The following is a 13,397-nucleotide window of genomic DNA, read 5'->3' on the forward strand; positions in this document are numbered from 1 at the left end:
GTCGACCCGCCGTCCCCGCGGAGACGCGCCGGGTGTCTGCGCACCCCCAGTGCGGGCCTCGGTCCTGTCCTGAGGATGCCCCCGTCCTCCCGACGGGCCGCCGTGTGTGCTCCTGGCGTGTCACACGCCCTCGGGTCGTTGTGAGGCTGAGGCTCCCTTCCTCTGTGTCCCGCCGCCCGGCCAGGACACGTTGTCCACTTTCATCGTCCGATCTCCTTGACGGTTTCTGAGGCGATCCCGTGTTGCACGCTCTTTCAGATGTGCTAGTGAAGGAGTCCAAGTGGACCAAGATGTTCTTCGGCGAAGGCCAGGCCTCCCTGTCGTTCAGCCACCTGAACAAGGACGACGAGGGACTGTACACCTTGAGGATTGTGTCCAGAGGGGGCATCAGCGAGCACAGCGCCTTCCTGTTTGTCTGCGGTACGTGGAGCCTCCAGGGGCGAGGGGGGCACAGTCAGGGCGTGAGCGCGGGAGGCTGGGACCTCACAGGGGCTAGGCCGGAGCAGGTGCGTGTGTGGGGTCACTCACTCTGCTCCTCGGAGCCTCCTGACGTGACGCGAGCGTTCCCTGTCCTGCGTGTCAGCTCCTGTCCTGACAACGAGTCCCTGACTACACTTGGGAACAGATCAGAGTCTCTGTTTTTGTCTCTCCGTTGATAAATCGATAGAATCTATGAGACGGCTTTCCAGCATGAATACGCCTGTGTTACTAATTCTCGAGAGCGTTGCAGAGCTGAGGGGGCCCCGGAGTAGGGGGCTCCAGGGGGGCGCCCCTCATTGCCTCTGGGCGCACTCACGAGGACAGGCCGGGAGGGGAGGGCTGCTGTTATCACCACTGCCTCCAGCGAGTGTGTGGGTAGGACGCCCGCGTGGCATTGGCACCTGCAAAGAGCTTGACGTCCAGCAGTCTGCGCGCTGTCCCCTTTCTTCCTGACGTGGTCCTGCCGGGGGCTTCCTGACTCCCAGTTCATGGAATTGAGGACAGAGTCATGGCATACCAGCCACGGGGTCACACGTTCTGTACATGATCTATGAATCCCTATCACACGTGGGCACGGAGGTGTGTGTATGTGTATGTGCACGTTTATACGTGGACGTGTCATATGCGTACACATCGTATATCTATCCTGTACAAAACGGACACACGGACACATGAAATGGATAAAATTATGTATATCATACGTATGCAGTGTATGTGTGTGGCTGTGTATGTGTGCACACAGGTGTGCATGTGCACGTCCACGCACACACATCCACACGTATGTGTATATACCCTACAATTCTTAGGCCCATTTTGTAAGCAAGGGCTGTTACTCTCGGTTTCCCAAATGCAAATGTGGAGGCTCAGAGGCCTGGGGGACTTCTCCAGGCTGGAGGGGCAGGGGGTCAGGTGCCTGGACCCTCAGCTGGAGCCTTCCCTTGGACACTCAACAGCCCCCGGGCTTTTCTCTTCACCTGGCAGAGCCCTTTTCCCTGTATCTACTCCCAGACCCCTGTGGCCTCCAGCTTGGAGGCCCTCCTCCGCAGGGCCCAGCTGAGCCCCGCCGAAGATCCCGGAACACTTCCGCTCTAGTTGCCCGGTGCTGCTGTCCTGAGCCCCTCCGTTCGGACGGGCTGCCCAGCCTGACCTGCACTCGGTGTTCCGGGCACCTCTGTGCCTACTGCCAGCTCTGGTTATATGTGCCTGGGATGGTCCCATCAGCATACTCTGTTTTCCACTGGAGCTGTCAGAGCGCAAGAAAGGGCTGTGTCATCAGGGAGTATTATAACTTAAAAAAAAAAAAGGAATAAATGTAAAACAAATACCCTCCCCCTCCCCACTCCCACAAGATGGCATAAACCTGCAGGGCCGGGGTTTTAGGCCCTTCCGTGAAGTTTTACCATTTTTATTAGGTTGGCATTAAAGTGTCCCTCCTGTTCTCCTGTACGCCTTCTGGCAAGATGTCTCGCCCCATAAAAATGCAATAAATACAGCATAGCCGAAATCGCCTTGCTTATTCAGCACCACCAGCAGGAGGAAAATGATGCACGTAGGGGGGAGTTTTACTGTTCTGATTACTTTCTGAGGATTTTGAATGGGAGAGAAAATATTTGGCTCAATGTCACGAAATGCTTAGCTTTTAATATGCCTCGAACAGGAGAGTGTGGCCATCATGGTTACGGAATAAATACAGATTGTAGATAAGGAAATTCAATGTTTGGCGTATCCACTTTCTGAATAGCTCTGCTGGCCTCAGTGCTCCTGTAATTAAAACCTGAAAATAAAACTTAATGTGCACCGTGGTCACGAGTGGCCCATGAAAGAGTGAGTGTCGTGTGGACCTAAACGTTTGCTCACAGCTTGCAGAAAAAGGAAGGTTTAAATCCTCAATCTCCGAAGGATTTTGAAAGATAAAAGCGTCTAAGGTAATATTTCTCAGGTGTTAAAAAGGCCACACTATTATCATTTCATTGGTTAGTTTTTGAAATGACCTTATGGGATAATCCACTATCAAGAGAAGGTGACCTTCCATTTTGGAATCAATTACAAAAAAAAAATCATAGACTTGAGTATCTTATAGAGGGCAGAACATGTTGACTTTAAAACCTCCTAACTAGGCTTATATTTCTTGTCACCAATCCATCATAGTCAAAAAGAAGTCAGGTCATTTAGACGTGAGGACGAAGCAGGGGTCAGATCGAGTCGAGTAGATACAAGTCTGAGTTTGAAGGAGCCATGAACAGGCTTGACAGTGTCCCAAGCCTCATGCCTCCCCTCCCCCGCCCCCCGGTGCAGACGCAGACCCACTGGTGACCGGGGCTCCTGGTGCGCCTATGGACTTGCGGTGCTATGACGCAAACCGCGATTATGTCATCGTGACTTGGAAGCCGCCCAACACCACCATGGAGAGCCCTGTCCTTGGCTATTTCATTGATCGGTGAGTGCCCATTGTCTTCTTCCGGGGATGGGAACGTTCCTGAAATTATTGTTGGCATGGACGGTGTCTTTGGATATACTTCTAAACTCAAGTTCATGACAGCGTTCTTGATCAGGTATGTCACTGTATGGTTGTTCAAGGCTCCTGACCGGATAGTTGGAAGATATCACCAAATGGCGGGGCGAGGGCGGGTAGACTTCTGCATGTGGTGCTTGGAGCTCTGCCTGCCTGTCCGACATCCAGTCCCGAATGCCCTCCAGCTTCTCCCGGCACGCGGAACCCTGGTTGTGGGTTCTAGGGAGAACTTCAGTCCTGCGCCTCCTTCCGGAGCAGAAGACAGGCCGCGTGAAGCATAGCTGGGAAGAGCGCCCGCCCATTTGTACCCAAATTCCAGTCTTCCTCTCCATTAAATTAGGTTTTCTTCTTGTTTCTGAGTTAAAAAAAAAATCTAGGGGCGCCTGGGTGGCACAGTCGGTTAAGCGTCCGACTTCAGCCAGGTCACGATCTCGCACTCCGTGAGTTCGAGCCCCGCGTCGGGCTCTGGGCTGATGGCTCGGAGCCTGGAGCCTGTTTCCGATTCTGTGTCTCCCTCTCTCTCTGCCCCTCCCCCGTTCATGCTCTGTCTCTCTCTGTCCCAAAAATAAATAAACGTTGAAAAAAAAAAATTAAAAAAAAAAAATCTATTGACATTTCAAGTACAGAAGATCAGACTTCACCTCTGAGTTAATAACTTAAATGTGGATCATCACAAAACACATCAGAGTCTTAATTCTTTCATGTTCCTTTACTTGGTGTGGCGCTCAGGGTCTGGGAAGGAAACCAAGCAGAGTCGGTGAATTTGTTGCACATGCAGTTTATGCCTCAATCACACACACCAATCACTGAGAAAAACTGTAGTCAAAGAAAATGAATTTGGAAGTAAGATAAAAGGTCTAAGCTATGGATCTATCAGAAGATGATGCGTCTGGGGAGGGATTTAAGGTGCCGTATGTATAAAACACAGTAAAATAAGACGTTTGTTTCAGAAAAATCAAATCTTTTTTTTTTTTTTTTTGTCAGTACGTTTGTTAAGTTCCCTTTTCCACACCAACAAAGCTGCTTGTTTAGGTAAAATATTCACCATCGGGATGATATTTGGAAGTGCTAAGGTCAGCTTTTGCAGAGGGCATCGGTCGGGGTTTACCTTGAATTAAAAAACAAAAAACTAAAACAAAGCTATTTTCTGTCTTCCTGTGACATTTGAGAATTTTTTCAGCCGTTTGGCGAAAACAATTTCATGGCCCTTAGCAGTTAATGACCTGCCCCCTCTCTCCTTCATTGACAAAGATAAACACAACAGGACTTCAGGTCGGGGGAGGCAGCTCTTACCCTACGCGCCCTCCCGTCCTGCAACAGCCAGGCGTTGATTTAAGCCAAGTTGTTCCCTGCCAGACGCTCAGCTATGACCGTGTCACGTTCTGCCTGTAACAGGTTAGCACGTGTGGGTCGCAGAACTTCCATTAAAAATTCCGAAGAGTTAGAAAGAGAGTTGATTCTTTAAAGCGAATATACAACCTGGCTCCGAATGGCTCCAAAAATGATTTCTCTGACCTTGCTGTGTTCTCCTGGGAATTTGACATGACGTTTTGGGGCTGAAATTTCTCAGCCTGTGAAAAATGGAGGCCGATCTCTTCTGCATTTCCAGGTGTCCGGTCAGCACTTAACTGTTTTCAAAAGACTTCCAAATTCCACACGAGACGTGCTTGAAAGGCACGTATTTCTGACATCGGGAGAGACGAGCCATCGGGCTAGAGACCCTTCACTCCTGGGGCTCAGTAGGGTGGGAGGCATGTGGGGGATGGGCAGCGGGGCACTCCCCTGCACCCTGGCATTGGGCATGTTGGGGAGCTTAGGGCACCCTGTGATTTTGCCACGTGTGTCAGAAAAAGGACTATCAAGGATACGCCTCGAGTGATCTTTGGAGGTCATTTTGCCTCAATGTGGTTGAAGGCAGGAATTGATTTTCAAGCTATAAGTCATCAAGCTTTTAAATATATAAATATATCTATTTCACATTTCCTAAGTAACTTTGTCTTTTATGGTTTATTTGTACTACTTTTGACATAAATCAGTACTTCACCAGCATCGGTTTCTACCAACGCAAGGTATTTTCCTGTTACAGTTGTCCTAGATACATCACGTGTGTGTAGAATAGATGTATAGACCTGAGTGAATTTACTAGGCTGATGTATTTGTTATTCTCTACTCTTTTTGTAATTCACAGATGTGAAGTGGGGACAGACAATTGGGTTCAGTGCAATGACGCACCTGTGAAAATCTGCAAATACCCCGTGACAGGCCTTTTTGAAGGGAGGTCTTACATATTCCGCGTGAGGGCAGTCAACAGCGCGGGCATCAGCAGGCCTTCCAGAGTCTCCGAGGCCGTGGCTGCCCTTGACCCCGTAGACCTTAGGAGGTTACAAGGTAGGCCGTGCAGATTTCAAGCTCCAGTCGTGTCTTGGAAACTTGGGACGTTGTCTTCTGTGCTCAGCTGTATGTGAGCCTTAAGAACGTCTCCCGGGGCCGAGCGTGGGGCGGTGATATTTCGTGGTGCCCGTGTGTCCACCGGGGCCGCGTTAGGGGCGGGGCGGCCAGGCGGGAGCGTGTGCTTCACCACGAACGCACACGGCCGTCCTCATGCCCCTCCACTGGAATCCAGATCGCTGGGTTCAGAATTAGCCTTTTCTTAGTCCGTTGGTGATGCGATCTCAACACACGCTAAGACTCAGAAGGCTTTGAGATCAGGCCGCTCTGTTTCCGAAGTTTAATTTCCCACGACCCAGATTCCCGAAAGGGATGGGACGGTGGGCCCCTCAGTCGTGGTTTTAAGTGAGCCCGTACGTGTTCCTTACCACCGCCCCCCCCCCCCCCCCCCCGGTCTTTCTGATCCGGTACAAAGATCTGGGAAGCACTAACTCTTAAGCCTGTTCGGAATACCTACGCTGATTCCTGTAGAGTCGGGAGTATGCTGTAATCATAACGCGGAGGTGATTTGGATCCCACGCTCGGTTAGGGAAGCTGGGCTTTCTTCAGGAAACCATTGGATGCCAAATTGAGCACCAACCTTTCTCTCTGCAGCGGTCCATTTGGAGGGGGATAAAGAAGTCGTGATGTATCAGGACGACCTTGAGGGTAAGTGGCCTCTCACCGCTTTGTCTCAGCTGGGGATGCAGGGTGGCAAGTAGAGATGAGTGTGATCAGCTGGTCAGCACAGGCTTTACATGTAAACGTAAAACCCACGGGTCAGGCCTGCGTGCTTACGGCCTGTAGAAGTCAGGAAGCACAAGCAGGGCAGAGCGAGGAGAGGATTAGAATCCAGGGGTCCTCAAGGGGCCTCATTGCTTCCGTGTAGGGTTCACTACGGCATTCTCCTGGGGGCGTGCAGAGAAGATCAAACTGAATCTGAGCCTTGATCACCGGCTGAGGCTGGGGCCCCTTCTCTCAGACTCCGTTAGTGGAGGACTATTTTAGTTTTTCCCTTTAAGCCAAGATTGTATTTCCAGCATTTTAACCGAAATGGAGTGAGTTCTTGCGGTCGGTATCCCTGGTCCGAAAGTTTGCATTTCCCTCATTTATACTGGATTTTATGAACACTTCTCCTAGATAGTTCTCTCAGAGACAGGGAGGAGGATGAATTTATTAAGGAGGGGAACCTGGCGTTATGAATCACAAAGCCAAAGATCTTACGTGGACTTACAAGGACAGTTCATAGAGAACAATGAAAAACTTAAAAACGAAGCAAGTTGAGTTTGGAGCCTCAGGACACGTACTTTGGAGCGAGGTCTCCTTTGAAATCTCTGTGGTCCAAGTGCTCTGTCCTCAGGGAGCTGCAGACTGAGGGGTCCTTTGTTGATTTCCATATTTGCCCCCAGATGGTCTCCAGGCTTGCAATCTTCTGCACCTAAAATGGTTTTTCTCTAGTATCTCAACACCCAACATCCAGAGGGACGCCCTTTAAGAGTCCTGGCTGAGCCCCACGGGAACATCTGAAGGCTCAGATGAGACCTCCACTTCCAGACATTCTTAGAGATAGGGGGAGATGCCCAGGAAAACAGTGACAAAAGAAAAACAGTTTAGGGAAGGTTGACTTAACTGTGGCTTCATAAATACCCGATGGAAACATCGCTCTTTGAACAAGTAAAATCTGGTCCTGCTAAGAGTGGAGGAGGGGTTCCTGCAGCACCCCAGCCTGGGTAACGTAGGCGCTTTTGACAGGAGCGAGGAAAAGGAAGTTCTTTTGTTCGCGTCTGGTGGGTGATGGGTCAGTGAGGAGAGAACCATCTGAGCCATCCTGAGTGGGTGTGTAGGAATTCACATAAAATTACCCCAAACGAGGAGGCGTTGGCTGCTCCCCACGCCTATCAGTGGTGAAATTTGCATTACGTGAAGGTCACCGTGCAAAGCAATGGGAGTAAGAAATAATATAATAAACCTTCCCGTGGCAGGACCCGTGCCCGTCTGCAGAGAACACCTGCCTTTTTGCACATAGATACGGACGTGTTGGGTGTAAACGGCCAGCTATTAAGTGCCAAAGAAATAACACAACGTAAGAGACTTTGTTTTCCGGCTGGTAGATGGGAGTTACAGACGCCATGCATCTTATTTCCGACTGGGGTGACGTCACAGACCCCACTTTTCATGCTTCTCATGCTTCCTTTCTTACAGGAAGGCAGGTGCCTTCATTTTGTGTGATGCGCCCTCGAACGTGGCTGCGTTACATCCACACTGTGGCCGGTGTTCCTGAGGCTCTGTTTGTGTCTGGCCACGCGGGCCAGGGGCTGAGACGCTCAGACGGGCCATGGTACTCCCAGAGTCCAGCCAGGGGGCGCCAGCTCTCCGGGGTGCGGCCACACATGGTCCGAGGTCAGGGGCAGGCGGGTCAGAGAAGGCACCCCGGAGCCCCCCTTGCGAACGTGTTAATTACGGTCAGTGCCCCTCTCTGAATGTCGCCCAGCTTTCCCAACCTTTCCTGACTTGCTCGCAAGGCCCACAGTCCGTTCTGGGAAGGGCTGACAGGCCTCCCAGCCCAGGCAGATGGTTGCCTTCCGCTAACTGCACACCCGGCGTCCGGGGCGAAGGCACCGTGTGCTCTGAACGCGTGCACCGTCTCTCGGGCTCTGTCATCCCGGGGATGAAGCTCAGGTTTCACTGACTTGGAGGGGACGTCTGGGCAGCCTGTGGGGGTTGCAGTCTCCCAGAGTGGAGAGAACCAAGTGCAGGATTTGCGATCGGGGGACCAGGGCCTGGGCCCCCTGCCCCACCGCTGCGAGCTGGGTCCTGGGAGAGCGTCCCAGCTTGCTGACCTACAGTCACGCAGGAGCGCCGTGGGCTCCAGAGATGCGCAGCCCTGGGCACGGGGACACCCAGGGTAACCTGGTAACGCACTTGGAGTTTCCTGTCCTCTCCATTTGCTTTCATTTGCTTCTCTCTGCGCCCTCCTCTCGGCTGTTGGGAGTGTGGGTAACAGAGGTGGGTTCTGCCCGTGGCCTCTCCTTGTCCCCCTCCCTGACCCCCCTCTGCTGTCTGTGGCTGACGCCATCAGCGCATCCCCGAGGCTCCCGCCGCTGCGGGTCGGCCTGACGCCGAAAGGCTCTGGGACCCAAGCATCTCGCCCCAGCCAGGGGTCCCCTGCTGACACGAACGGGGACTCTTCCTTCTCCCCCAGCATCGGACGAGATGCTTCCTGCTCCGTTTTCTCTGGGCCTGGCAGCTCTGCGCGGGGTCTGAGAACAGTGACACGCTCAGATCTGAAAGCACGTGCACGGCAGCTCTGTGAGCGGGCACTCACAAGTCCTTACTGCCTTCACCACCTGCCTTGCCGCCCTCTGTTCCCTGGGCTTGCCTCCCACGTCCTGCGGCACCTTGGACATAAAGCATAAACCAGGCTGCAGCCCTGGGGGCTCGGCACGCGTCACCCGAGGGCGAGGTTCCTGTATCTTCTCCCGTCAGGGCTGTGTCCGGATCTCTTCAGGAGGGGACGCAGTGCGTGGGTCCCATCAGGTGTCCGGAGGCCCCGCTCCACCGGCCTTACTGGGCACTTTCCTGGAGAGACTCCCTGAGTCCTTGTTTGAATCCAAGCCCCTTGCCAGGAAGCTCCTAGATCAGGCCACGACACCCTTCTGTGCCGAGTGGCCTGTAAAATGTGTAACAGGACTCCTGGGAAACCAGACCCAGTCTTGTTTGTCCCGTCTCCATGCGGTGGTTCAGTTCCTTGCCGGCTGCACAGTCCCCAGGGCGCAATGGGATATGGAGAAGGGCTCAGACGTGTCCTGGGGACGTTCAAACCGGTTTAATCATGTGCTAATCTAATCGGAAGCTCATAATATTTTGTATCACAGCTACAGAGATTGTGGGTCTGGAAAACCTCCACATCTCATGAAAAGCTCTCTCCAGATATAACGCCCCCGACACCTTCACGTGTGTTAAAGCAAGGGGTGTGTCACAAGCCAGGCACAGCAGACCCCTCCGATCACAAATGTTCCAAACTAGTTATTTGCAAGAGGCTTACTGATGTCACTCCAGGATTTTAAACCTGTGGGTATAGGTTCCAGTGCTTGTGAACGTGGCCCGGGCCCCCCTAGGGAGGGAAGAACGACGGGCTATAGAAGGTCGGTGTACAGATCCCAGGGCTGTGAGGGCGAGCAGTACGAGGAAAATAACCCAGAGGACCAGCAGAGCGAGGGTAATCCCCTTCCAGAAGGCTTCCGTATCGCGGAACACAGACCGCGAGCACCTCCTCTGCATGGGTTCCTGGCACCTCTAAAGCTCCACTCTGGTTAAGCACTCTATTTCTTCCGGGTGGATCTTCCCGCCTCCCCTTCCAGCGGAACTCTGGAAGATTTTTGGATTAGATTCTTTTTTTTTTTTTTTAATGAGCTGGCTTATGTTAGAAACAAAACTAATTAGGTGATCTTAAGCAGTGCATTAGACTTGGCTGGGAAAAATAGTTTGCTTACCGTCCCCAAATAGAAGCGAAGCAGAGGACGTCACTGATAGGGCAGATCTTTGGTGCCTGGGAATGTACCCCGGGGACCGTGCTCCCACGATGGGCTCCGGCGAACGGGGGGACATGGGGCACACCCAGCACTAACTGAGTTCATCACTCCTGCAGGCGACGTGCAGATCCCAGGGCCGCCCACCAACGTGCATGCCTCAGAGATCAGCAGGACGTATGTGGTCCTCAGCTGGGACCCGCCTACTCCCCGCGGCAAGGAGCCGCTGATGTATTTCATCGAGAAGGTACCGTGTGTTGTAAACCCTCACATTGTGCTGTTCAATGGGTTGCGCTCTGAGGGCGCCAGGGCGCCGGCTGTGCTGTGAGCACGTGGCCAGCCCGGCCGTGCAAGTGGGAATCAGGGGACTGCGTCCTGGGTCTGGGTTTGCTGCCTTCCTGTGAGTGAGCCGCCCCACCCCCACGAAGGCACCGAAATGGGGGATCTGTATGTTTTCTTCCTGCTGACGCAGTCTAGCTCCCACGTCTCACTCGAGAACGAGTGAGACGTGGGCAGGAGGGTCGTTTGCTGCTGCTCTGCATTTGTTCAGAGGTCGTGTGGCCACTTGGTGGCGGTCTTGTACAGGGATTCACACTGCAGCTAGCCGGGAGAGCCGGTTCTTGGCTGGAGGGCTCTAGGTCTGGACGCAGAGAGAAGTAGCTGTGTATTGCAGCCCTGCACACACACGCACACACACTCATAAATGCACACACATATGCACATGCACACACCCATACACACACACACATGCACACACGTGTGCACACACTCATACAAACACGCACACACGCGAGCACACACTCATACACGTATGCACACACATAAATGTGCACACACATGCACACATGCATACACCCATACGCATATGCACACACACTCATACATGTGCACAAGCACACATGCACACATTTGCACACACACGGACACACATGCGTGCACACACTCATACACGCACACACATGGGCACATGCACACAGTCATACACGCACACACATATGCATACACGTGCACACACACTCATACAAACACGCACACACGTGAGCACACATACACGTATGCACACACTCATAAATGTGGACACACACGCATACACCCATATGCATAGGCACACACACACACACACTCATACATGTGCACAAGCACACACACATTTGCACACACACGAACACACATACACGCACACACACATGTACACATTCATACATGTACACAAGCACACATAGGCACACACATGCACACACTCAGACACACATGCGCACACACGCACACCCGGGCACATGCACACACTCATACACGCACACACATATGCACACATGTGCACACATGCGTGCACTTGCACACATGCACACATAGTCACACACATGCACACAACACTCATACATGCACACATGCATGCACTTGCACACATGCGCACACAGTCACACACACACGTGCACACGTCTAACCAACAACTCCCAAACCGCGACATCCTTACCGCATGCTATGATGCGCTCCGACTTTGGTCTGTCCCGTAGCACTGGACACAGCTTTTGACCCCTTCACGGGCTCAGTGACCTGCTAGTGGGCTGTGGGCCATATTGAGAAAAATCGCTGTGGTCCAGATCCCGTGTCTGGTTTTGTGACCCTCCACTTACACCACAGTGTGGTGTGGAGTGCGCCGTTTATGGCACACACACGGGACAGAGCAAGTAACAGGTGCGTGCGGCACAGGAACGGCGCGTGGTACAACTAGAGGAAGCAGACGCGGAAATGAAGTGAGCGCTATTTCAGCCTCCAGGGCGTGGACGGACCCCGTGGCCCTCACCGCTGGCCTGCGGGGCTGCCTTACGTGGCGGCTGACCCTGCAGTGCTGCAGGGCGAAGTGTTCAGGGCCCGGCGGCGTGCGCCGGGGGCCCGGGGAGCAGCGTGAGGCCCCCGGGAGGGGCCGGAGCTGGGCCACACTGAGTGTGGGCTCCTGGCGGGCAGTCTACCCCCAGCCCGTCTGAGGTGATCTTGTGGTGACTTCATTCCTGTCAAGGCCCGGAAGGAAGCGCAGGAATACGGATTCCTCTTTCCCACTTTATGCTGACACCAAGAGTGGGGGGCGGCAGCCCGGCACCCAGACGCCGAGCGGGTGGCCTGCTGCATCACCCGGAGCGGAGTTTCAGTGCGATTGCGCCTCTGCTGGGTAGCTCCTGGACGGCTCCCAGGCCGTTCCCTCCGTGTTGACGCCTGTGGTTCAGCGGCTAGTGGCCGGTCATTTCTGATGCCCGTGGTTCAGCGGCTAGTGGCCGCTTCAGTGGCTAGTCTGCCTGAGGTGAAGCTGGCGGTGCCCCGAGTGCTCTTGTGCTCCAGACGCATGCCCTGGGGGCCCTGCTCCAGGCACGGGGACCTACACACTTCCTTCCAGCCTCCACCGAAGGATGAGCAGCTCCCGACTTAGCTCTGGCTCCCGAGCCTTTCTTGGGCTTCTAGAAGCTTGGCAGTAAGCCCCTTGTATTTCCTCCCTCCTCCCTGTTGTCATTCCTCCAACGCGAGGCTCCTCCTCTCTGCTCGGCCCCAGCTGAGTGTCAGATGGGGGCGTGTGGGGGCCTCCGACTACGGGTGCCTGCACCAGCCCCTAGACGGTGACTTCGCTCTTGCTGAAATGAGAGACAGCTTTCAATGTGACTCTGACTTCTAGAAGCCCGGGGTCATTTGAAATGCTTTCACTGTTCTTGGGAGCCTTTCCAAGGGTCACCGTGCACGTGCTTTTGCTGCCTCAGGATCCCTTCAGGAAGGGGGATCTTTCTCTATAGGAAACAATTAAGTGAAACTTGTAACTGAAGTTTAAAAAAATAATTATCAGTGATGAGAAAATCAAATGATAAAAACGAAACCTGCAGTATGGGAAGTTTGGGAAATACAGAGACATTATATAGAATAAAATTAAAATCACTGATAACTCCATCATTTGAAACAGTCATTATGCTTTAAAAAGTATTTATTTTTGAGGAAGAGAGAGAGAGTGAGAGAAGGAGGGAGAGAGTGAGTGGGGGAGGGCAGAGAGGGCGACACAGAATCCGATGCAGGCTCCAGGCTCTGAGCCATCAGCACAGAGCCTGATGCAGGGCTCGAACTCATAGACCATGAGATCATGACCTGAGCCGAAGTTGGACACTTAATTGACAGAGCCCCCGGGCACCCCTGAAATAGTCATGATGAACGTGTGATACATATATTAAGAGTCTTTTTCTCTATAGTCTTTTGTATACTTTATATGTCATCAGTACAGTTGGCATCCTGTGTTACATTTAGCAAAACAGTCGCTCTCCTCCGATTTAGGATTTTTATAAGGTAGCCTAAGTGGCTACGTTCTCCAATGTACGGATGTATCATAGCGCGTCTTACGTTGCTGCTGGTTAGGTAGATTGCTGTTACTACGATAATAGTCGCAAAATACTGTACATTTTAAATTGAAATGTGACCAG

General features: G+C 52.8%; 1 protein-coding gene across 3 annotated transcripts in view; it reads left to right on the top strand.

Annotated features, from left to right (window-relative positions):
- MYOM2 (myomesin 2) overlaps positions 1-13,397 on the top strand; it is a 74,372-nt gene that overhangs the window by 25,803 nt on the left and 35,172 nt on the right. For all 3 annotated transcript variants that reach the window (XM_086703081.1, XM_086703083.1, XM_086703082.1), the window contains 5 exons: positions 259-420; positions 2,776-2,917; positions 5,181-5,380; positions 6,035-6,088; positions 10,068-10,195. In XM_086703081.1, the coding sequence (XP_086559207.1) occupies positions 259-420; positions 2,776-2,917; positions 5,181-5,380; positions 6,035-6,088; positions 10,068-10,195 (686 nt within the window). The remainder of the gene's footprint in view (positions 1-258; positions 421-2,775; positions 2,918-5,180; positions 5,381-6,034; positions 6,089-10,067; positions 10,196-13,397) is intronic.

The sequence above is a fragment of the Puma concolor genome, chromosome B1, assembly GCF_028749965.1.
Source record: "Puma concolor isolate L17-30 chromosome B1, mPumCon1.1.hap2, whole genome shotgun sequence".
Lineage (NCBI taxonomy): Eukaryota > Metazoa > Chordata > Mammalia > Carnivora > Felidae > Puma > Puma concolor.